A 25,958-nucleotide genomic window follows, 5' to 3' on the forward strand; every position below is an offset into this window, starting at 1 on the left:
TCCAATACATCTTTTTTGAGATGGGGTGACCACATTTGCACACAGTATTCTAGATGTGGGCATACCATGGGTTTATATAGAGGCAATATGATATTTTCTGTCTTATTATCTATCCCTTTCTTAACGATTCCCAACATTGTTAGCATTATTGACTGCCACTGCACATTGAGTAAAAAGAAAAGGGGTACTTGTGGCACCTTAGAGACTAACAAATTTATTAGAGCATAAGCTTTCGTGAGCTACAGCTCACTTCATCGGACGCATTTGGTGGAAAAAACAGAGGAGAGATTTATATACACACACCCAGAGAACATGAAACAATGGGTTTATCATACACACTGTAAGGAGAGTGATCACTTAAGATAAGCCATCACCAGCAGCAGGGGCGGGAAAGGAGGAAAACCTTTCATGGTGACAAGTAAGGTAGGCTAATTCCAGCAGTTAACAAGAATATCTGAGGAACAGTGGGGGGTGGGGTGGGGGGGGGGAGAAATACCATGGGGAAATAGTTTTACTTTGTGTAATGACTCATCCATTCCCAGTCTCTATTCAAGCCTAAGTTAATTGTATCCAGTTTGCAAATTAATTCCAATTCAGCAGTCTCTCATTGGAGTCTGTTTTTGAAGCTTTTTTGTTGAAGTATAGCCACTCTTAGGTCTGTAATCGAGTGACCATGCATTCCTACAACTACACTACCCACCTGCTGAAGTGAAGAAACAGATTGACAGAGCCCGAAGAGTACCCAGAAGTCACCTACTACAGGACAGGCCCAACAAAGATAACAATAACAGAACGCCACTAGCCATCACCTTCAGCCCCCAACAAAAACCTCTCCAACGCATCATCAAGGATCTACAACCTATCCTGAAGGACGACCCATCACTCTCACAGATCTTGGGAGACAGGCCAGTCCTTGCTTACAGACAGCCCCCCAATCTGAAGCAAATACTCACCAGCAACCACACACCACACAACAGAACCACTAACCCAGGAACCTATCCTTGCAACAAAGCCCGTTGCCAACTCTGTCCACGTATCTATTCAGGGGATACCATCATAGGGCCTAATCACATCAGCCACACTATCAGAGGCTCGTTCACCTGTGCATCTACCAATGTGATATATGCCATCATGTACCAGCAATGCCCCTCTGCCATGTACATTGGCCAAACTGGACAGTCTCTACGTAAAAGAATGAATGGACACAAATCAGACGTCAAGAATTATAACATTCAAAAAGCAGTTGGAGAACACTTCAATCTCTCCGGTCATGGCTGCTACTCTGAAACCTGCACATTGAGTGGATGTTGTCAGACAACTATCCACAATGACTCCAAGATCTCTTTCTTGAGTGGTAACAGCTAAATTAGATCCCATCATTTTATATGTATAGTTGGGATTATGTTTTCTAATGTGCATTACTTTGCCTTTATCAACACTGAATTGTCATTGTGCATTTTGTTGCCCAGTCCCCTAGTTTTGTGAGATCCTTTTGTAGCTCTTCGCAGTCTGCCTGGGACTTAACTATCTTGAGGAGTGTTGTATCAACTGCAAATTTTGTTTACCCCTTTTTCCAGATCATTTATGAATATGTTGAAGAGGACTTGTCCCAGTACCGCCCTCGGCGGGACACCACTATTTAACTCTCTCCATACTTACAATTTCCTATACCAGATTGGGTCAACAGTCCAAGTTCAGCATATGGTCTAGTGCTTCATATGATGACCAAGAAGGTCACCAGGTCCCTCCCCTACCACAAAGGGAGAAAGGTCAGGTCAGGGGTGATGGGTGAGCAGTAGTCCTTGGGGGAGGCAGGTGTTTTGTGTATGGGGGGGGGTAGGATCCCCCTCCTGGCTCCTGCCTGCCAGGTGGATTCTGAGCTGGGCTTCTCATCTTCCCCCTGCCCCAACTCGTGAAATGGGCCCCTTCAAGAGGGTGCTTTCCCCTGGCAACGCTAAAGCACATTGAGGTAGCTTGTGCGGTTGCGGCGCAAGGCTGGGCGAGCGCTCTCTTTAAAAACCAACCAACCCAGCAACCCCCCCACCTCCACGAGGGGCGTAGCAGGTGCGCTGTCTACACCGGTGTCGTATAGCGCTGAAACTTGCTGCGCTGGGGTGGGGGTGTTTCACGCCCCCCGAGCCAGAAAGCGCCAGTGTAGGCAAGCCCTTAGCGTAGGGCACCAGTGCCCGCTCCCCAGCCTGGGGGTGTGTCTGTTGGCCCGCGTCTCCCCTCCCTCCATGCAAGTGAGCGCTCGCCGGGCGGGTGGGCGCGCGCGCGCGCGCGCGTGTGTGTGTGTGGTGCGTTCTCTCCTCCCTCCCGCGTGCCTCCGCGCGGGCTCCCGCCCTCTCCCCCGCGCTGCCTTGCCTGTGGCGCGGGCCCGCTCCAGGCAGCTCGCGGTGGGTTGGGGAGCCAGCGTGCGGCGCTCGCTTCTCCTGCCGCCGCCCTCTCCGACTGCGCCCTCCCGCAGGCGGGGGGGGGGAGGGGGAGACACCGGCAGAGAGGCTCCCCCTCCCCCTCCTTGCCCTGGGGGCACGGCAAGCACCAGCCGGCTCCGGAGCGCTGCCGCCTCCCGGGCGCACAGGGCGGCGGGGCCCTGAGCGGAAGCCACTCCTCCCTTGCCGTCCAGCCCCGGCGTTTCCCCGGGCGGGGGCGCGGAGGGGGGGGGGCTGCCCCCTGCTCAATGCTGCTGCTCTGAGATGCTGCACGCCCAGCTCGCGGCCGGAGGGGGGTAGCAGCTTCTGCCGCCAGCTCCTTTCTCCGCAAGGGCTGCTGCTGCTGCTGCTGCTGCTGGAGACCCGGGTACCACCTCCTCCCCGCTATGGGGCTGCTGCCGCTGGAGTGAGCGAGCGGAGGGCACGGCTCGCTGCCTGCATGGATGGATGTGTTCAGCTTTGTGAAGATTGCAAAGCTCTCGGGGTAGGTTGCTGCTTCCTTTCCATTAGCAGCCAGCCCGCCCCCCCCCCCCTTCCCCCCGTGTGCGCCCCGCTGCAGCGCTGGCCCCTGGCTGCTGACCCCCGGGGGCGGGGGGAGATCATGCCAGGGGGCTTTAGCAAACCCCGCCGCCAGAGCTGCTGCAGCGATCCACTTACCTGCCACTGGGGCTGAGGTCCTGGCGTTTGGCTGGTGATGGCTCATGGCGTTTTCCCCCTGGCACCCGGCTGTGGGATAGCGTGAAGAAAGAGAGGGGAAAAAAAAAAAAAAAAGATGTCCCAAGGCGGCTGCGAAGATAAACCTGGTGGGGTTCTGAGACTTGGGCGGTGATGAAACGTTGCTGTTAATGGGCGATCAGGGGTTCAAACTGTTTGAAAATGTGAAGCCGGCACCCTGTCTTTAGTTTCCTTTCGGGCTCTAGCCGGGGAAGTAGCTGGAGGCAACAGTTACCCCTGGTGGGGGTTGACGTGGAACTTCGGATAGGCTGGACAGATAGCAGAGCAGCATCAAACACCCCTTGATTGGCAACCCCCCCAAGCCCCCAAATAACGCAATGTATTTAAGACTTCTTGAGTTTTGTGCTATGAAGTATGGTGCTCTGTTTATTGCGAACCACTCTCTGTAGCTCACGAAAGCTTATGCTCAAATAAATTTGTTAGTCTCTAAGGTGCCACAAGTCCTCCTTTTCTTTTTGCGGATACAGACTAACACGGCTGCTGCTCTGAAACCTCTCATGCTCTACAAAATCTCAGACCTAATAGGGGTGATTTTTAAGAGAAGCTGTGAAATCATAATCAGATTGGAAGTGCTGTCTTGTAGCATCACACACAAATCCCAGGGAGTAAGTAAATGTAGTCTGTTTTTTTTTTTTTTTTAAAAGCTCTTGTAAGGTGCACGCAACCTGGTTGCTTGAGCTGGTGTCTGATTTAAATATTTTTCCTTCCAAAGAATTTTTCTCTCACTATCAACTGAATGCTGGCCTCTAGGTGTGTAAGGAACTGCCTCTAGCTAGTCCTTAGGCCCAAGGCTACAGAGACACACACACACACAATCTGAATTGCCCCCCCCCACTGAAAATGTTTTCCCCATGGTTAAAAATAATGTATAGTATTATTGAGAAAAGAGTTATGGGAAACCAAATTCTTTCTCAAAGATGGAGTATAAAAGTGCTGTAGTTGCAGGATTTTCCTGATTTTGGTGCAGATAATCTTCCTAAAGGATTTAGCTTTGAATCAGAGTAGCTATGAATGTTTTGAATTCTCATGGTTTCGTGGTTAGCACTGGTCTTTGCCATTTCTGAAGCATTCACTGAAGTGGAATGCATTCGAGGAGGGGAGGGCTTGTAGAAATGAAGCATATATGTTGTTTCTGTGGCATACACGTACAGTACTTGTCAAAATGATTGTTGTATAAAATATTATTACATGATTATTATAGCAAGCACTGGGTGGACTGAAGTTGTAAAATCCCGCAGGCGTGTGATGTTATAATCTGTGTCTACTCAAGCGCTTTGCCCTAAAATTTACCACTGTTGCTACCATGATCAAAGCTCTACTGAAGGGAGTGCTAATATAGAACAACCGCTACTGTTCGAACTACATGGCTGTCTAATTTTGCTCAGAACAAGTTTACCTGGCATTATGGTTAAAACACCAACCATCTCCTGAACCTGGTCTACACCACCATTCCCACTGTTACTACCATTGGGGAAACTGCATCAGTGGTAACAATTGGGGAACATTTTAGAGGGAATTTTATTTGGTATAGATAAGACCATAAGGAGTAGGTAATGTGGCATCTGATTTTTGTTTCAACATATATTTAATTATTTAGCTTTTTTGTTCAGGATCTGGGGTTAACAAACCCTTTCTTGCAGTAAATGTCACACTTGAGTTTAAATCAAAGGGAAAGAGCAGGCACTGGTTAAGGATCAGACATAGCTCAAGACAATCTGCCAACCCAGGCAAAACTTCAGTGTGCATCCCCAACTGCTTAGAAATTTGCAGCAGAGCCCCCATCCTCTCCCCAGCTGCTGCAATCCCAACTCTGGGTCAGAGGCTCACAGGGCAGACCCCAGCTTGGGGCGTCAGAGGCCACTAGGCCTGTTGTCGGCTCCTGTGGGATGGGAACATTCTGACACCTGAGTGGACTAAGCTGGGCCAGGCCATGGCGAAAGTCCCCTAGGCCTTGCAAGCAGCTGAGACCTGTTCCCTGGGTGGGTGACACTCCCAGATGGGGCTGCCTTCCTAATGGCCTTTTGTGAGTGGGTTGGCACCAGCTGCCTAGGGCTCAAGAGAGGAGCGAACCCCAGTTCAGCACCTCTGAAGAGCGAGCCACTCAGCTCAACTACAGTGGGATCTGGGCACCAGCAGGGGGCAGCTCCCAGACCATAAGGCTCTAGTTAAGGGCCAGCATAACCCCCACAAAATGAAGCCATCCGGGCTGGAGGGGCTGATCCCACTTGCACTGTGGGCTCCTTTCTACTGGACAGAGTGGAATTCTCTGCCACCTGGCCCTGCACCTTGGCCCCTGCACTGCCAGTCCCCTGCCTGGCCCCCACACCCTATCCCATCCCACTCCACCTGGCCCCAGCAACCTGCACACTCCCTAGTGTGCTCCTGCCTGCACCTTTCCAGTGAGCTCCTCATTGTTGGGCTCATAAATTGCGGGATGGCAGCACTTGCAGAACCTGGACATAGTGGTGATAAAGCGATGGCCCCAACTGGGGCAGGAGCCAGGGGCTACCTGGGCAGCAGGGCCTGTGGGGACCGGACACGGAACAGCAGGTGCAAGCTGGGTGCAGACATGGAGCCAGGCGGTTTGCCGCACTTGTGGCCAGTGCCCTGACAGCATTTGCTGGCACCAATCCTGAGCTGCGTCTGAGCTGTGACCGTGATCTTACCCACAATGGGGATGGGGAGCAGCTGGGGATGAGGCAGGAGCGCTTCCCTGGCAGCCTGGCTGGGGCTTTCTGCTCCTCAGAGCCCTGGCTAGTAATCACCCACCTAGGTCATCTCCTGCCACCACCGATGGAGAGAACCTGGGCAATTTTACACTCCCAGAAATCTGCTGCCCTAGGTAACTGCCTAGTCTGCTCTAGCTAGAGCTGCCTCTGTTAAGGATGCTGCACAGAAGACAGTATCATTAAATCAATAAACTAGGAATAATTCTTCTACATTTTAAGAGTCAGTTTGCCTTCAAATATCTCTTTCTTCCCTAACTCCGACCTGTAGTTGACTAACAACATCCCTATTGCCATTACCCGGACAAAGCTCTCCAGTGTATTACTCTTTCTCTTCAGGCAAACTAAAGTTCTTTCTGCAATTGAATGACAGGTTTCAAAGCTCAAATCCAGCTTCATTTGATATAAGGACTTTAAAGTTCAGATACTGGACTGAGTTAAAGCTGTGCTTTGCAATAAATCAGTTTTATGTGGAGTTGCTTTTTACTCTTATTTTCTGGTTATTAAACTACTTAATAGTGTACAGGACTTAACTTTGCTGTTTCCTTGGTAACTGTTAGATATATCTTCCCATTTCTTTTTGTAGAAGAGAGTCTTATGGAGCAACCAGTTTCCACTGTAAGCCCTATTTTTAGCTCCTTCTGTATTTTTGGACAGAAAAAACTGTTTGGGCCTGAAAACTGCATGTTTTTGCCTAAAGGCAAAGGAGCGTTTTCTGGGGGGAAAAAGGGGGTCAGACGGTTTTTGATTTAGAGTCTGATCCTGCAGGGCAGCATACTTGGCACAAGGGTTGTCAGGATCTTGGCTATTACATAATGTTTCTTTGAGTTCCTATAGGTTAAAAAAATAGCTTTGTTATCACTTATTCAAACTTTCCATCTGGATAAATCTTGAATACTAATGCACAGGCTCTGTCTACTTGTCAGTAAACTATTATAATAATTGCTGTCTTTAGCCTTGACCCTGCAAACAAGCACACGGATAAGTAACTTTACCCAGGTGAATAATCCCATTGACTATTGGAATTTATAATTGTAATAGTCAAGGTGAGTATTTAAGGTTTGTATTGGCCCCATTTGTATATTATGGAGGTGCCTGGGAGGACTTTACAGTTGCAATAGGCATAAAATGGGACATAAACTCTGTGTTTTCTCTAGAAGTAGGCAACCAGTTGATGTGAAATTATACACACAATACTTACCGTGTCCTTCAAACTTTCTATGTAATTTTTACTCCCAGGATACTATCCATTTGTCACCCCCTTTAATTACCTTTCCGCATACAGCCCTTTAAAGACTACCTTCTCACAGCAGAACCAACTGTTACATCAAACATCTACAGCTACTTGTTTTGGTGGATGGAATAATCTGGTGAAGGGGTATGTGCAGAAGGACAAAAGGGGGCAGCTCTAGATGCTTCACCACAAATGTTCTGTTCGTTAACTTAGAAAAATGTGTGATGACTGACCTCAAATGAAAATCACAATATTCTTCAGATATATTACCTTCTCTCTCTCTTCCTCAGTAAATAAGGACTTGACTAGACTTGGAAACTTACCAAAATAGCTATTCCATGCAGAGAATTATTTCTAAGTATAGAGTAGCCTTGGTGGGATACTGTGTGGTCTACACTGTACGCATGTTCAAAGGCCTGGGTAAACGTGGATGCATTGTCCATCTGGAGAGTGAGGTTTTTGACCTGTACTGGGAGGATAAGAAGGAAAGATAATGATAATTGACAGTGTGTGTTTAGAGGGCGGATGGTGTAGATAGTTTTGAGCCTTATAGTAGTAATGGTGAAAGAGAGCATGATATGAAGTGGGAAGTTTTGGTTGCAGGAGGGTTAAGGTGGTGGTCTGTATATGGAAGGTGAGAGGCAAAATATTTGTGTCTCTAATAATAGGTAGTGAACTGTAAGAGTGATAAGTGGTGGTTTGGAGGGTGTTTAGTTCCCCTTCAAGGTCTATATTATCAGGGTTTGAAAATCTACTTGCTGATGAATAGGAAGTTTTTACTGATGACTGTGGGGATCTAACCTATTCCCCACAAATATGAGCTTGCGTATTTACAAAGCTAGCCTTCCAAATATTGTGTGAATGTGATTCAGTGCAGTATTGTCCTCCAGAATCTGCTGACAAATAGCTCTAGTGCCTCTGCTGCTGTTCATAGCTTTGCAGAGCAGCAACATAATGAAAATAATTAGAGACCAGTCACTTACATTGTTGCTGTTCATTATCCTGTGGGCAAGATTGACTGAGACAAGACTCAAGTCAGTTTCATGCAGCTGTTGCTTGTTGGGAAAACTGAGCAACGACAGGCTTTGGAGTTAATCATAGGGAAAGAAGATCCACAAAATCGAGGTTGTAGGAAAAGAGTAAGGTAGTGGAGACTTGTTCCATCTCACAGCAACTAGGAGTTGTGGGAGAAGCAGAGAAATAAAGTACGTCTACACTGCAATAGTAGACTTATGGCATGGCTGGAGCTGGCCTGGTCAACTGACTTGGGCTCAGGGGACTTGGGCTGTGGGGCTAAGAATGTCAGTGTAGCTGTTTGGGCTCAGGCTAGAGCATGAGGTCTGAAACCCCGTGATGGGGGTGAGTCTCAGAGCCTAGGCTCCAGCATGAGCCTGAATGTCTACGCTGAAATTTTTAACCCTGCAGCCTGAGATCCACAAGTCTGAGTCAATTGACCCAGGTTCTAAGACTTGGTGATGTGATCTTTTTATTGCAGTGTAGATGTATTCATAGAGACGCTACCCCTGGCAGAAACCAGGACGTTCTGGATAGGGGAAAAGAAACCATGTTTCTGATCTTTCAACAGCCTTTAGTGCTAGAAAGGAGAGCTTCAGATTTAGAGATGTCTGTCTTAAGATTTTATACTACCACCAATCACTGTAATATCTGAAACCATGAAAATTGGCTGAGACTAGCCAAGTCCCAAGTGGACTTCCAGAAGTCAGATTTTTAAAAATAAAGGCATGCTGCATGCAGGATGGTACCCTGGCATAACCTCCAGCACTCAGCCTTTCTTCCCAGGTGCTCTGATGTGCCTAGGGCTGCACTTCTTACCGTGATTCATGGACATCACTGGTAGAGCGTCTCTTGACTTTCATATTTACCTCTGCCTAGTTAGACACTTGTTAATTTTCCAAGCTCTATATGTAATTTAGGTTGTGCGAGGGTTTCCAGACTTGGAACCTGGTGGGCTAATCCAGCAGCTGAGGAAGGTGAAATTTCACTCCAAGCAATAGCACAGATCCAATTCTCTTCTTCTCAGGGATTTCATTTATTAAATGATTCAAAACAAAGTAATCCAAAACACTCACTGTCCCTGTCTTGTCTTAATCTTTGTCTTTGGGGCTTCATGGTTCTCCAGCCCTGCTCCTGCTCCCTGTAAGTGTCCTTCTTGGGCTTTCTGCCTGATTTGATGAGGAGAGTCCCTCCCAGGGTGGATAAAAATCAATGATTTTTTTAAAAAAATAAATTTAAAAAATCAGATTTTTTAATTTAAATATTTTTTATTTAAATTGGATTTTTTTTTATAAAATGATTTTTGAGGAAAAAAATCAATCTAAAGATACATTATAGCTCAAAGATATCTCATCATGGAATAGGGATTATAAATTCTAATTCTGTAGTATGAGACAATATATTCATGTAATGTTTAAGAAAAGTTTTGTAAATGAGTTCCAATAGTTCATGGATTAGGGACCTAATCTAATGGAGTTCCAGAGGCTTCTGTATAGCTTATTTAGGTTAATCTTTCTACCTACCCAGTGGGACTCAGTGCTCTGTCTAGAAGATGCCATCAGAGATGCTTAGTTTTTCAGTTCTCGGACTGCGGATTTGTGTCTCCAGAGGTAGCATGCTTGTTAACAGCAAAAACGTTTTTAAATAAATAATATATAGAGGTGAGAAATAACAGACCTCAACTCTATTGTCCCTCTGCAAATTTATGTACAAAGTCAATCTCATACCTCTCTCTAAAAGTGCAAAGTTTCAAAAAGTTCAATAAATAGAAGATTGTTGGGGCGGAATACATTTGGACAAGGAGAAGAAGTATGGAGATAAATATGAGAAGCAAGGGACATATTTTTTTGTTAAAATATTTTGTTGCTATTGCAGAAAAAAAAATCCAGAATACTTAATGTTGTTGTTTTTAGTTAAATAAAACAATTTAAATGTCTGTATGGTGATGTTCTCTTCCTAATACAGCATGTCAAGAAAATCCTCCAAATATTAATGATTAACCTGTTGAATTGGAGATAGTTCACCTTCCAATGACTTCATAAATATCTGCTTCAGTTACCTTTGGTAAATGAAATAACCAAACAATCATTCATTTTCTGATATAGTTGTAAAACTAATCTGAAAAGTTTTCAAAATAAATCACTGTTTAAAAACGTATAGTGTGTTCCTTCTAAAAATGAAAGCTACATCTATCTCTGAGTTGTGAAGAATATGTATTAAAGTTATAACAACCAACAAGAATGCACTTTATGTAGAAAACAATGATTAAATCGAATCTTCCTGACTAGTGATTTAAATCATGATTTAAATCAATTTGATTTAAATCAAATCTGTCCGGGTCCCTCCCATAGCCTTCCTTAGATTGCTGTCTAAGAGGCAGGAAGCCCTTTATGCTGTTTCTTGTAGGACATGGGGCTATGAGCAAGCATGTGACCTGCAATTATGGCTCCTGCTTTTAAGGGAGCCAAGGGCCATAACAGGTGCACTGGGCTGCAGTCATACACCCCTAGATCCAAAGCCTTTTTCTATAGTTTGAGGCTGAGCAGGTATATAGTTGGCAGAGTTAAGGTTGTTCTTGGAATCCACAGTGGGATATTTTATTCTGTGTTTTTCTTTAAGCAGTTGGTGAAGATATCTGAATATTTATCTCTCTTCTCTGTAAGCCATTTCAATACATTTCAGTGTTTAGGTTTTTTTAACTGTGACTTCCTTGGCATGTTTATTTTTCAATTTCAGTGTTAACTAGCAATCTTCATTAAAAGATGAAGATTTTTATCTGTCAGTAAAATGTAGGCTATATCATCTGCATACTCTTTTTATTGTAAGTACTCTTTTCAATGACTATATCTCATAGCATGTGAGTTGTTTCTACTGTTTACTGAAAAATGTGTCAGTAATAAAGCATATGATTATCCTTATGCTCAAGGGAGGTAATTTAAATCTGGAAAATATTTTATCACTCTGGATGATAATCCAAAGACTATGAATTCATCTTTCCTTTCTTCTTTGAGAGGACATGGCACTTTGTTCAATGAAAGATTTGACTATATGCATTTTACCTTATGTTTTATTATCTGCTATCTAGTGGTGTTCTATTTTATCAAGTGTCATATATTATAAAGACATATGTCTGTAGCGACAACATTGTTATTACCATACTATGTAATAATAAATCTCTGGTCTGGCAAAGGCTGGTAATTATTGAATTCTTGTATTATAGGCTGTCATGAACTTGTAGAATAGTCAGTGAATAAAGGTTTAACTTTCCAAAATATATTTAAAAAATTACCTTACCACTTAGTGATATAGCACTAGAAGATCTGAGAGTGAATTAGTACAGCGTAATTGATCCAGAATAAGGATTTAACAAAAATCTTGTCTAGAGTTTCACTACTCAGTCACAATCATTGCATGATTTTTTTTTTAAAATGATTGTTTAAGGAGCCAGAATGATAGCCCTGAAATAGGTTTGCCACCTACTTAATAGCAGGTAACCAGACCACCAAGGCACCACCCCTTGTTCCACCTCTTCCCCTGAGGTTTGCCCCCTTCTCCACCTTTTCCCTCGAGGCCCCTGCCCTGCCTCTTCCTCCCGATTAAAAAAAAATGTAAAATGTCACCCGGACACACAAGCCGAAACCTGGACTGTCCAGGTGAAAACAAGACAGGTAGCAACCCTACCCTGAAAACTGAAATGTTATGTCTTCAGACTAAGTAGAGTGTGTGCAGGAACAAAGTAAATTTCCACCTGGCTAATGTGGTGTTCTGGGAGGATGAGAAAGGAGCTCAGTTTCCATTCCCATGCAAGCCTTGTCCTCTGTTTTCTTTTTTCTTTTAAATGTACAGTGGCATGAACTGTGATATGGCTTTTGCGATAGACACTTGTCCCCAAAGAACAGGACAGACACACCATTTCATTCTTTACAGGACATCAGATGAGAGTTTATTTTTGCCACTACTGAAATTGTGCTAGATGATTGAACCAGGAACCTTGAGATAATGACATAACAAACCATTCTGCAATCACCTGAGCCATTTGGTCTTTGTATTCAGTGATTTTTTTTAATTGATCTGGTTAATAAACTATTTATGCTGATTGAGAGAGAGTTAAATAGACATGGTTGGCTTTCTACAATGTGTACAAATACTGAGGAGGACATCAGTTTCTATGGGATGAATTTAGCCTTTGCTGCTTGTTGTCCGTCTGAATGATTGATTGGCCAGGAAAATTGTAGTGAAACTGAAAAACTTCCTTACCTATGACAGTAATGCACACTGAGAGTATGTTTCCTTACTTTATAGCATTTTAGGTCATTATGTAAGCTCATCAGATTGTCTGTAGGAAGTTTAAGCCTCAGCCTGAGATAATGGATGGACAATAGATGTTCTTAGATCTGCTGGCCATGTGAGGGAGAGAAGCTGTCTAACTGTGCTTTCAACAGTTTTCTCAAATAGGTATTACAGTATACCACAGCTTAGCATCTGATTTATATAAAAAATAATTGAGTGAAGTCATGTATGAACTAACAACTCTTGTTGTGTAGATTCTTCCTTGATTTTCCTCATTCACAGGTCATTTTGATTTGTAACTGAACACAAATGAGAGCACAAACTCAAATGCCAAAGTGAAAAAGATGAACCTGTAAGCCCCAGCCCTGTAAACACGCACATGTGTGAGTAGTCCCACAAAACAGAATGAAAACCACTTAGATGCATGAAGCTACTCACATTCACGAGTGATTGCAGGATCAGGGCTGTATCTTCGGTTTTGATATTGGTTATGTGGTGGAACAGCCCCATACTGATAAAGAATTCACTTTTAGTTACTGTAGGGAATTGTGCTGGAACTCAGCTATTTTTAGCCTTAAGAGGAAATATCTCTTAAAATATCAATTTGCAAACAGAGAGAATTTCACAGACAAAAATAATAATAAGAAACAAATATTCTGAAACATTTCAGAGGTTTGTGAACTTATGCTTATTTGTTATTTACCTTTCCTTTGATCCACCCAGAATAGATTTTTGTGTGAGAACGAAAACCTTATAAACAGTTCTCCAACCACAAACCTTCAGTAAATCTACGAAGTAATTATTTCACGGATATAAGAAATGAAATAACATCCATGGTCAAATATACAAGTCTTGAGGAAACCTGATTTAGGAAGCACCTTTTTTCAGAAAGCGGACTTAAGCACATGTTTAACTTTAAGCACATGCCTAAATCCTCTTGACTTCAATAGGACTTAAGCTCTTCTGAAGAGGGGTGTGATTAAGCATGTATGGAAGTGGTTTTCTGAATTGGGGCCTATAATTGCAGTAGGAGTCTCTGAAACCCTTACTTTATGTGGAAAGTCTATATGGAACTCTTTTTTAGAGGTTGATTATTACATAGACATGCAAGAAAGACACTTTGGGAAGCTCTTAATAACCTAGATCAAAGTATTGCAGGAAAAAGTTGTTAAAATAAAGATATTGTAAAGAGGTGTAATGAACACACATAGAATGCAACTTGGTAGGTCAGACAAGATCAGAGTCCAGACTGTATGAAATTGTTCTTCATCAACTAATGATTTAAAGGAGGAGTGGGATGAAGTAAAAACAGGAGGAGCTTTTCCTGCTAAGCAAAGGGATGTGTGAGGCATCTTTCCATAAGAGCAGGTGATGATAATCATACTATTGACTGTAAAGGAAATTGCTACAGGACAATTTGAGGGTTTCCACAACAGAGGTAAAAATGGTTTGGGGAAAAAGAAGCAAGTATTTCAGGTAAGGAATTATTTTATCATAAAAATATTTTCAATGATTACCTGAGTGCAAGCTATTCAATTTTCATTTTAGTAGCAAAGGTATTAAAGGGGTTCAATAGCTGTTAGTATTAATTTTTACTAACTACAAGGGGCTTTGGGGTATAAGACACAGTGCTCTTAGAAGAACAAGAGGTACTGGATTAGAATAATGTGGGAGCTAAAAGAGACTTGCACAGAATGAGAAGGAAGGCAAAAGTGAGAAGGTAACTCAAAATCACTTGGTAATGTTAGGGAATCAATCCTGTTTTGATTTTTTTATGTCTTTTCAAGAAATTATTCTTTTTACAGTCCTGCATAAAATGTTTTGAAACTTTCTGTGAATGAGACTCAAGGAAGTGTTTTGAATATATGAAGACAGTTTTCACATATTCCTTTATAATGGATCATATTGAGACTGGAATAGTGATATTGAGAATGGAGTATTCCCTTCCGATTCAGTATAGGCATATTAATCACTTATCTTTATGATCGATATTTCTTGTAATTTTTAATGATATAGGTCTTTGTTATCCAGAGGGTCTGCTAATCCTATATATAATAGGAAACAAGTTACATACTTTTTCTGTGCTATACAGCCTAAATAAAGTAGATGGTCTATAAAGTCTTGCATGTTTTGCTTATGGATTTCCTGACTTCACTGGCTTTGGTTTTTGTTTGTTCTTTTAAATCTCAAATTTGTGTTTATAGTAATCTGTTTACTAAAAAGGCCTGCATTGCCAAGTCGAAAGTATTATTCTATGGCAGTAAACTCTGACAGAACTGCTAACAGCTGCCCCAATGAGGTCAAACTATGCATGTTATACATCTTACATCTGTTTATTTCCTTTTCATAGAATCATAGAATCATAGAATATCAGGGTTGGAAGGGACCCCAGAAGGTCATCTAGTCCAACCCCCTGCTCAAAGCAGGACCAAGTCCCAGTTAAATCATCCCAGCCAGGGCTTTGTCAAGCCTGACCTTAAAAACCTCTAAGGAAGGAGATTCTACCACCTCCCTAGGTAACGCATTCCAGTGTTTCACCACCCTCTTAGTGAAAAAGTTTTTCCTAATATCCAATCTAAACCTCCCCCATTGCAACTTGAGACCATTACTCCTCGTTCTGTCATCTGCTACCATTGAGAACAGTCTAGAGCCATCCTCTTTGAAACCCCCTTTCAGGTAGTTGAAAGCAGCTATCAAATCCCCCCTCATTCTTCTCTTCTGCAGACTAAACAATCCCAGCTCCCTCAGCCTCTCCTCATAAGTCATGTGCTCTAGACCCCTAATCATTTTTGTTGCCCTTCGTTGTACTCTTTCCAATTTATCCACATCCTTCCTGTAGTGTGGGGCCCAAAACTGGACACAGTACTCCAGATGAGGCCTCACCAGTGTCGAATAGAGGGGAACGATCACGTCCCTCGATCTGCTCGCTATGCCCCTACTTATACATCCCAAAATGCCATTGGCCTTCTTGGCAACAAGGGCACACTGCTGACTCATATCCAGCTTCTCGTCCACTGTCACCCCTAGGTCCTTTTCCGCAGAACTGCTGCCGAGCCATTCGGTCCCTAGTCTGTAGCGGTGCATTGGATTCTTCCATCCTAAGTGCAGGACCCTGCACTTATCCTTATTGAACCTCATTAGATTTCTTTTGGCCCAATCTTCCAATTTGTCTAGGTCCTTCTGTATCCTATCCCTCCCCTCCAGCGTATCTACCACTCCTCCCAGTTTAGTATCATCCGCAAATTTGCTGAGAGTGCAATCCACACCATCCTCCAGATCATTTATGAAGATATTGAACAAAACGGGCCCCAGGACCGACCCCTGGGGCACTCCACTTGACACCGGCTGCCAACTAGACATGGAGCCATTGATCACTACCCGTTGAGCCCGACAATCTAGCCAGCTTTCTACCCACCTTATAGTGCATTCATCCAGCCCATACTTCCTTAACTTGCTGACAAGAATGCTGTGGGAGACCGTGTCAAAAGCTTTGCTAAAGTCAAGAAACAATACATCCACTGCTTTCCCTTCATCCACAGAACCAGTAATCTCATCATAAAAGGCGATTAGATTAGTCAGGCATGACCTTCCCTTGGTGAATCCATGCTGACTGTTCCTGATCACTTTCCTCTCCTCTAAGTGCTTCAGGATTGATTCTTTGAGGACCTGCTCCATGATTTTTCCAGGGACTGAGGTGAGGCTGACCGGCCTGTAGTTCCCAGGATCCTCCTTCTTCCCTTTTTTAAAGATGGGCTCTACATTAGCCTTTTTCCAGTCATCCGGGACTTCCCCCGTTCGCCACGAGTTTTCAAAGATAATGGCCAAGGGCTCTGCAATCACAGCCGCCAATTCCTTCAGCACTCTCGGATGCAATTCGTCCGGCCCCATGGACTTGTGCACGTCCAGCTTTTCTAAATAGTCCCTAACCACCTCTATCTCTGCAGAGGGCTGGCCATCTCTTCCCCATTTTGTGTTGCCCAGCACAGCAGTCTGGGAGCTGACCTTGTTAGTGAAAACAGAGGCAAAAAAAGCATTGAGTACATTAGCTTTTTCCACATCCTCTGTCACTAGCTTGCCTCCCTCATTCAGTAAGGGGCCCACACTTTCCTTGGCTTTCTTCTTGTTGCCAACATACCTGAAGAAACCCTTCTTGTTACTCTTGACATCTCTTGCTAGCTGCAGCTCCAGGTGCGATTTGGCCCTCCTGATATCTTTCCTACATGCCCGAGCAATATTTTTATACTCTTCCCTGGTCATATGTCCAACCTTCCACTTCTTGTAAGCTTCTTTTTTATGTTTAAGATCCGCTAAGATTTCACCATTAAGCCAAGCTGGTCGTCTGCCATATTTACTATTCTTTCGACTCATCGGGATGGTTTGTCCCTGTAACCTCAACAGGGATTCCTTGAAATACAGCCAGCTCTCCTGGACTCCCTTCCCTTTCATGTTAGTCCCCCAGGGGATCCTGGCCATCTGTTCCCTGAGGGAGTCAAAGTCTGCTTTCCTGAAGTCCAGGGTCCGTATCCTGCTGCTTACCTTTCTTCCCTGCGTCAGGATCCTGAACTCAACCAACTCATGGTCACTGCCTCCCAGATTCCCATCCACTTTTGCTTCCCCCACTAATTCTACCCGGTTTGTGAGCAGCAGGTCAAGAAAAGCGCTCCCCCTAGTTGGCTCCCCTAGCACTTGCACCAGGAAATTGTCCCCTACGCTTTCCAAAAACTTCCTGGATTGTCTATGCACCGCTGTATTGCTCTCCCAGCAGATATCAGGAAAATTAAAGTCACCCATGAGAATCAGGGCATGCGATCTAGTAGCTTCCGTGAGTTGCCGGAAGAAAGCCTCATCCACCTCATCCCCCTGGTCCGGTGGTCTATAGCAGACTCCCACCATGACATCACTCTTGTTGCACACACTTCTAAACTTAATCCAGAGACACTCAGGTTTTTCCACAGTTTCGTACCGGAGCTCTGAGCAGTCATACTGCTCCCTTACATACAGTGCTACTCCCCCACCTTTTCTGCCCTGCCTGTCCTTCCTGAACAGTTTATAACCATCCATGACTGTACTCCAGTCATGTGAGTTATCCCACCAAGTCTCTGTTATTCCAATCACGTCATAATTCCTTGACATCACCAGGACCTCCAGTTCTCCCTGCTTGTTTCCAAGGCTTTGTGCATTTGTATATAAGCACTTGAGATAACCTGTTGATCGCCCCTCATTCCCAGTATGAGGCAGGAGCCCTCCCCTCACAGACATTCCTGCCTGTGCTTCCTCCCGGTATCCCGCTTTCCCACTTACCTCAGGGCTTTGGTCTCCTTCCCCCGGTGAACCTAGTTTAAAGCCCTCCTCACTAGGTTAGCCAGCCTGCTGGCAAAGATGTTCTTCCCTCTCTTCGTAAGATGGAGCCCGTCTCTGCCCAGCACTCCTCCTTCATGGAACACCATCCCATGGTCAAAGAATCCAAAGCCTTCTCTCCGACACCACCTGCGTAGCCATTCGTTGACCTCCATGATTCGACGGTCCCTACCCAGGCCTTTTCCTTCCACGGGGAGGATGGACGAGAACACCACTTGCGCCTCCAACTCCTTTATCCTTCTTCCCAGAGCCACGTAGTCCGCAGTGATCCGCTCAAGGTCATTCTTGGCAGTATCATTGGTGCCCACGTGGAGAAGCAGGAAGGGGTAGCGATCCGAGGGCTTTTGTTACAGTATGTTCCATATCTGAAAATGGTCCATATCTAATAAAGTCACTGGGCCCAATTCAGATCAAATGAGACACTACTTTCATTTACTCCAATTTCTGAGTAACGTCATTGACTTCAACTTGCTCAAAGTAGAAACATCTAAAGTTTGTTTTTCCCCAAATTATCTACTGCTATAACATAAGCCACTTATTTATAGTCCTAGTGTTCAGGGCTAATAGTAACTAACTTGCAGACAATGCATTCCTTTTTCTCATGGATTTGTGTGGTGCAGCAATGGAATTGCAGACTGTGGATTACATATCATGAAGAATATCCAAAATATACACTACAGCATCCTACTGAGGCTTCCTAGTTGTATACCTGAGTGTACATTTTAGGAATGGATATAGGTGTAACACTTCTACTGACCATATGCAAAAACTGAGTAAGGCTGTTTTATGTACTTTTCAATTATATATTGTAGGAAACGTATTCAATGACTGTGTAAGAACCAGGAGTAGATTAATTCCTTAGCCATTAAGGAATCTATTTGACAAGCCAGGAAATGGTTATGCATCTTCAGAAGACCTCTGCACACCTATATTACCTGTTGTTCTATGGCATTAGAATCTTGAAGAAAGATTCTGTAGATGAAAATGGAGGTGGAGGGAAGGGTTAAAATATAGAATCATCTAAACTAGAGATGGAAAAAGAGTCATTAGATCATCTAGTTCTTCCTGATTCTAAGTGAAATTATATTCATAAACTATATTCATATTCAGCTTAAATATTCTTGCTCTGTGTTCCTATTAATGATCTAGGACCCTGTAAGACCTTTTCTGTGCTAGGGAAAATATGTACTTTTTAAATGTGATATATAACATGTTGTAAATTTCTAATGCAGATAGGACAAATTGTAGCTTTACCTTGATTTAGCTGGTTGAGGTGAAGATTCACCTCAACTATTTAAATCAAGATACAACTGTAACTTTCCCTTTCCAGTAGAGCTGGTCAAAGATTTTCCATGAAAACTATTTTTCAACAGAAAATTGGGTTGTCGATTTAAACAAAATTTTTCACAGATACTATCTGCTTTCCTCAGATTATCAACTTTTTTTGTTGGAAAAAGCAAAGTGTTTTTGGCTCAGAAATCTTTGGTTTTCATTTTTCAACAAAAAAAAATCAAATATTTTCCATAGGGAAAAAAATACAATTTTCCAACCATCTCTGCTGCATACATGTGATTTTTACAACGTGTTGGGTATCACCTGTTATCTGTTATGTTTAAAAAACACACCTTCTTCCTTGTGTAGACATACCTTAAAGAGAGACATAGAGTGACTGCTTTATAAAAAGTACTCTCTTTCTTCCTTGTACTGTACTGTGCAGTGGGTTGGCGTTGCAGGGTCCGTGGAAAAGAAGCAGGGAAAAGCAAAAAGAAAAGGAGTACTTGTGGTACCTTAGAGACTAACAAATTTATTAGAGCATAAGCTTTCGTGAGCTACAGCTCACTTCATCGGGAAAAGCAAGTTAGTGAATGTGCTGTTTAACACAATCTTATTTGCACTGAGTGAATTTGAAGCAATTGTTCAAGAATAGCTGATCTTTATGTAAAGATTAGCTTGTTCTTTGTTCTAAGTCTTTTTGTCTTTAGATCTCCTCCTTTCCTTTTTCACAAAAGGTGATGATAAATACCTGTTTCACTAAACTTACCCATGATGGGGCATCAAGTGTTATCCCCCCATTCCTGTTCTGTGTCCTCTGAGAAAATTAGTTTTCTAAGGTTCTTTTCTTTTAACATTTTACTTCATTGAGGCTAGAAGCACGTGCACGCGCACACTCACAGAGTGAGAGAGAGAACGAACTTTCAAAGGATTATTGTACATTGCTTGTACAGTATGAAGTTTCCAATTGGCAAAAAAGTCAGAGCTTAAAATCTCATAATTTTCAGCTTTATAATATGAACCAAATGTTCTGATCTGTAACTAATTTAAAGAACATGCATTCCCTCATAATGATAAGTTTCTGGTTATATAGGTTGTTGTAGTTATATCCTCTAAGTTCTGGAAACGTTCTAATGAGAAAATAGTGTCTGAACTGGAAAAAGGATATTTTATGGATATTACTACAGTTATACTTGTCATGATTATATGTTTCTGAAAACATAGAAAATAACCAGAGACTATTAATGGCTTGTTTTCTTATGTTGTCAGTTTCCAAGCTGAAAATGGATGTTTTGTGGCTGCATTAATTAATTTAAAATATTTTTTAATCTTCTTTGAACAATGTTTTTTAATCACTTAAGCAAGAAGCATAAACATTTTGTAAACCCCAAGGAATGTTTAGGCAGACAGTTTTTCTATTCTGTCTAACCTGTTTCCTATATCAAATGGTAAATATTCCAAAGTTTCAAATGATAGGCAGTAAAAAGGTTGATATATTTATCAACTAGTTTTGATAAATGTAAATACTGTTTAAAAAAAAACCCAAAACCAAAAAACCTAAACAACTCCTCTATGGAAAAGGTTTTAAAAAGAGCTCTTCCCTGAATTGTTCAGTAAAATTAATTTCTCTTTCTGCTTTATTTTCATTTAGCTATACAAATATTTGTGGAGAATGACTTGTCAGGAGATAGAATTAAGTAGGTAGTGAAAAATACACCAAATGTCTAGATGCTTATCCAATTGTCAGATTTGCAGTATAAGTTTCATGGAGAAGATAAGTTTGTATGCAATAATTATAGAACAAAAATCAGTAGGAACAAGTGTCTTTTTTGCCCCTTGCTCAGAGCTTGATACAAAAAGATTTACAAGGTCAGAGTCTTGGAAGTTAATATTCTACTTACAACAGATACCAGCTATCACATGTGGTTATTAAACACATCAAATTCAATACATTCTATTTGGTAACTTTCTGGTCTCTTGCAGACATAAATATATAGCATTTTGATACCAAGGCTTTGGTTCTGAAAGGCAGTGGAGGTGGTGGTACAGAGATTTGGCAAGTATGGCAATATAAAGTGAGAGTTGCGGATGTTTGTTTAAGGAGTACAGGATTTGCCATAGTGGATGATTCACTCATTCATCAAATCTGAGTATCCCGCCTCTGCCAGTGGCCATTACTTCAGAGGAAATGCATACACTTAGTAGTTTATTGTGTGAAAGGGGAAAGAGGAAAGAAAGTTCCTTCCTCACCCTTATAGATGATATGTTTATGCTTTGAAGCAAGAGTCATTACCACACTTACTTAGCATGAATAGCTGTGTCATTAATGGTAAACTGATAGCTCTTTTAACAATTCATCTCCACCTCATGACCTCCTGTACAGGTGAATTGCATAGGCTATGTGTACATGGTGGGAAGTATTTCCTTTTTCATTTGTTTTAAACTCAACAGGCATTAATGACATTGAGTTAATCTCTTGTTTTCAGATTATATTATAATTCCCAGAAAATGAACTAATCTGTGTGTGGGGTATTGAAATGTTTTTTACAAAAGATTAAATAAAGTCTTAGTCAATTCAGTTTTTAAAATGACTCATTCACTGACATAACCATTAGCAGTCTAATTAAAGACATGATACCTGCCTTTACAGATTCTGGAGTTGATTCTATTATATATTGTATCAACCAAAAATAGCTTGTGTTTACCAAATGATATTAGTTATTACTGAACAGTCTTTGCCGCAGTTTCTTATTTCAGTTGTTTAAGCTCACCTACACCCAAATATATACTTTTTCCTTCTCTTCATTACCTTCAGATTTTCTAATACACTTTGCGACTTCCATTCTGCTCCATTTTATTTGCCCTTCGTTTGTTTTTCACTTGGGAAGATTTATTCTGTCAAATCCCCCATTTCAATAATGTTATGTAATTGGGACAGCTTGTGAGTCAAGATTGCTTGGCAATCTTGGCTATGATATAAGTTTGTCTGGTTCATCCAGCCTTCAAAGCCGCATCCACTGGCAATGCTCTGCCCTTGCATCCTAGAAAACAGTGATCCCTCTAGAGCACCAGCTAGCCCCATTAAGACACGTGTTACATGGAAGTTGTTAGATAGCTGGAATCACAGCAAATAACTCAATGTTTTGTTTTGCCCGTTTATGAAGAAAGGGAGACATTTTGGCCTTTTCTCCTTGTATAGTAGTTTTTATATCAATCTCATGCTTCATTTTCTTTCTAAGAGCCCAGATTCACTGCTCGCTTTGCCTTAGTAGCAGGGTGATGGTAAGGTTTAATTAATGTTTACACAGTTTTTTGGTATCCTTGAATGAAGGTAACTTCACTATTGAATTTCAATGTGATCTTTGAAAAAGTTTGGTACATAATGACAAATAGAATTAAAATAGCTGCTGCTGGAGCCAAAAGTCTGCACAGATTTATTTCTAACTCTTCCCCTCATCTTCTCATTTATTAATTTATTTTGGTGAACTAAGAGATGCCAAAATTTATGTGAAATTGTCTTAGGGTCAGGTGGTGGTCTTACCCTCCTCCAACCAAACTTTGCTCACATTTCATATAGGCAAAATCACATCCGTCTTGGGGTTTCTTAATTAATAAGGTAGATAATACCTCTGAATCACGTGGCATTGGCCACTGTTGGAAGATGGGCTACTGGGCTGGATGGACCTTTGGTCTGACCCAGTATGGCCATTCTTATGTTCTTAATAGTGTAACTGAAATCCCAGCCAAAGCTTTCTCCCTAAGTTGACTGTTGCTGTGGTTCTGCCTGTAGGAACTCTTTGTCTTAGTGTGTAGCTTCTTTGGCCTACAGGGCCCCTACCACCTCCCCATATCCAGAGTGGATTTAATGAGATGCATTTGCTACAAATCTTCAGTTGACAGCAGTCAGCAACTTTATGCAAGGGTCTAACATCTGCTATCAGGATGGTTCAACAGAAGAGCCATGCCCCATGATTTTGCATCTGCTTCTGATTGTGACAGCTCCATGGTTGGCAGCCTTCTCTTTCAGCCTTCTCTCCTGGGAATGTAAAATTTGCATTACATATGTAGATAACATGATCTGTTTTCTAAGCTGACAAGCTTAGTTTGACAGTTGATTTGATTCGTTTACTGAATATGCTGCATTAAAAAACTTGATTTTTTTATATGTATATAATGTACAATAGAACCACTTTTATCAGACCCTCCCTTAGCTGGCTCTCCGCATTTACCGAACAACCAGGGCTCCCGGGCCACACGCGAGTGATCTCTCCTGTGGCGGCTAGCTGGCGCTGCAATGTCGCATTTTCCCATTCCCTGGTTTATCCAGAGTTTTGATTATCTGAGCTGGCCCTGGTCCCAATTAGACCAGGTCAACCAGATTCTGCTGTATATAAAATTATATCCCTTGAAAATAAACCTAAATTAATCTCCGTTGAACAAATGGAACATGTCATCTGTGAAGGGTGATTATGTTTGTTTCACTCTTGGGTAAGGTCATCATAACTCATGCTTACAGTGTCAAAAGTTAAGGCTTTTTGATTATGTGAATAAACCTAATAAATCACCCTCCATGGTGGGTTTCCTTACGTTCTGGTACACAGTGACTTATGTCTCATGTATGGTAGCAAATGCTATAAAATATGACACACATATTCAAACAGTGATCATGGTAACGATCAACTGAATGGAAAACTCATGTGTGTAACTGTCAGTAACTGACTTTGTGGATTTGCTTTTGTGATTGATAATTTTACTGGAAAAGAATTTTGCTGCTAAATACCCAGGACATGTTTTTCAAAAGCAGAGAGTAATTTTGGATGCCTCACTTGAGATATCACCCTAAAGGGGTTGGATTTTTATTTAATTCTTTTTTTTTCCAGAAAGGGCTGAGCATGTGTTGTCTGAAAATCAGGCCCTTTTAAAGTGGCTGACGTTGACCACAAAATCCCTCATCAGTTTTGGAAATCTTGGCCCTTTGTTATAAATGTCTTGTTTGCCCTGATTTGTTATTCTAGATAATTATCCGATCTTCTTTCAATTTTTTTTTGCAAAGGCACAACATTCCCACCCTGAAACATCTTGAAAATATGTACCATTTCCTTTATACCTCTGATATTTAGACAGATGACTTGACTGTCCCATGTGTCCCTGTAGTAATGCTGATTGATTACAGTGATACCTGGTAGTGACAGAAGAACTGATCACCTGAAGCTTGCCCAGCTTATTTCTGAATTTATCCAAGAAACTGCACCACTGGATGGGAACCGCATAAACATGCAGTGGCCATTCTTTCTTTCATTCCATCTTAAAATGCCAGCAAAGCTCTAGAAGCACTTTGTCCGGAGTGTTTTGTTTGAAATCTCCCTATCAGTTATTTGGAAGGAATAATTTGAACAACTCAGACACACTGCTAGGTTATAAGTTAACTATAACAACTTGGACATGAGTGTGGAAATTTCAATGAAAGCTTCCTGTCAATGTAGAGTGGTGACCAAAAAAGCAAACAAAATATTCTGATGTGTTAGGAATGGGATAGAAACTAATTCTGAAAATATTACAATGCCATTATGTAAATTGATTTTATACCCTCACCTGGAACGTTATATTCAGTCTGGTCACCATATTGCAAAAAAGATTTAGAAGAAATAGAAGGGTGACAAGTTCCAAAAATTAGAGGCATGGAAAGACTTTCATATGATATGGGACTGAAAAGATTACGACTGCTCAGTTTAGAGAGGACTTGGATAAGAGAGGACAGAGTAAATGAATAAAGGAGGTAAATGGGGAACTCTTACTTACACTTTCTAATAATAAAGAATGAGGGACATTCAGTGAAATTGAAAGGCAACATATTTAACGTGAATAGGAGGAAATAGCCTTACACAACTCACATATAACCTGTAGACCTTTTTGCCAAAAGATGCTAAGATAAGAGCTTAGTAGAAGTAAAAAAATAGATATTTATATTGATAATGGGAATATCCACAGTTACATTGAATAAGATAAAATGTGCAAGGGATATACATTCATACATAAATCCTTATGCTTCAGGCCATAAGACAACCACTCACTGATCAGATTTGGGCAAAAACTTCCTCTGGGCAAAGATTATTTCATCCATCATGATTTCAGTTGTGACTGGCCATATTGTATGTGTTGGAGACAAAGGGGTTGGAATAAGAATTCTTGAAGACATTTGCATTTTTTTATTAATTACTTCATTCATTAGTTCATCATATTAATCAGTGCAAGGAGTTTGTAAGCCAACAACTGCTATCTATCTAGTAGGTTGAAGGTTTTTTTACATTACATTTTTCTGTATGCTGAGTGGTGCAGTGTATTATTTTTCAAAATATAAACTGTAATCAAAGGTTTATAAAAGTCTATAGACTGACACATTCTGTGTGTGTGTGTGTCTAAACTTTGGTGACTAGTTTGAAAATTAAATTGAGATTTTTAAAAAATCTCTATGGATTTTTGTATTATCTTTCTTTAATGAACAAATGCTATAAAATTTTGAGAATCTGAAACTGGCACTCTCAGTTGGTTGACAGGTGTTTGCTAATTGTTTAAAACAAAGAAATGGAAAACCTTTTGGTTAAATACCTGCAGGATTTTTCTTACTGTAATGCAGACTTGCTTTTAATTTGGGAACTGTAAGAAATTTTATAACAGATGAGGACATTCTAAAAATCACTCTGTCCATTCAAGGAAACTTTTTTTTTTAAATTCTTGCTTTGTAAAGTCTTATCTATTGTCCAGAAGAAGCCATAGATTTGTATGTCCCCTCCCTTTCCCCACCTTTCTCAAATGCCCATCATTGTAATTCAGCAACTCCAAAGATGTCTTTTAATAGACTGGGCAGTTAACAGTTTTCCTAAAACAAAACCAGACAAA

General features: G+C 41.7%; 1 protein-coding gene across 4 annotated transcripts in view; it reads left to right on the forward strand.

The window, feature by feature from the left end:
* The first annotated feature begins 2,409 nt into the window (after nt 1-2,409).
* The window catches only part of FRMPD4 (FERM and PDZ domain containing 4), a 435,982-nt gene continuing 412,433 nt past the window's right edge, over nt 2,410-25,958 (forward strand). For 2 of the 4 annotated variants that reach the window (XM_043502671.1, XM_038382491.2), the window contains exon 1: nt 2,410-2,916. Coding sequence is in view for 2 of the 4 variants with exons in the window: in XM_038382491.2 (XP_038238419.1) it covers nt 2,876-2,916 (41 nt within the window). In the remaining 2 variants the exon portion in view is untranslated. The remainder of the gene's footprint in view (nt 2,917-25,958) is intronic. The other 2 variants (XM_043502497.1, XM_038382454.2) reach the window with 1 other exon arrangement.

Source organism: Dermochelys coriacea, chromosome 1 (genome assembly GCF_009764565.3).
Source record: "Dermochelys coriacea isolate rDerCor1 chromosome 1, rDerCor1.pri.v4, whole genome shotgun sequence".
In the NCBI taxonomy this organism is placed as follows: domain Eukaryota; kingdom Metazoa; phylum Chordata; order Testudines; family Dermochelyidae; genus Dermochelys; species Dermochelys coriacea.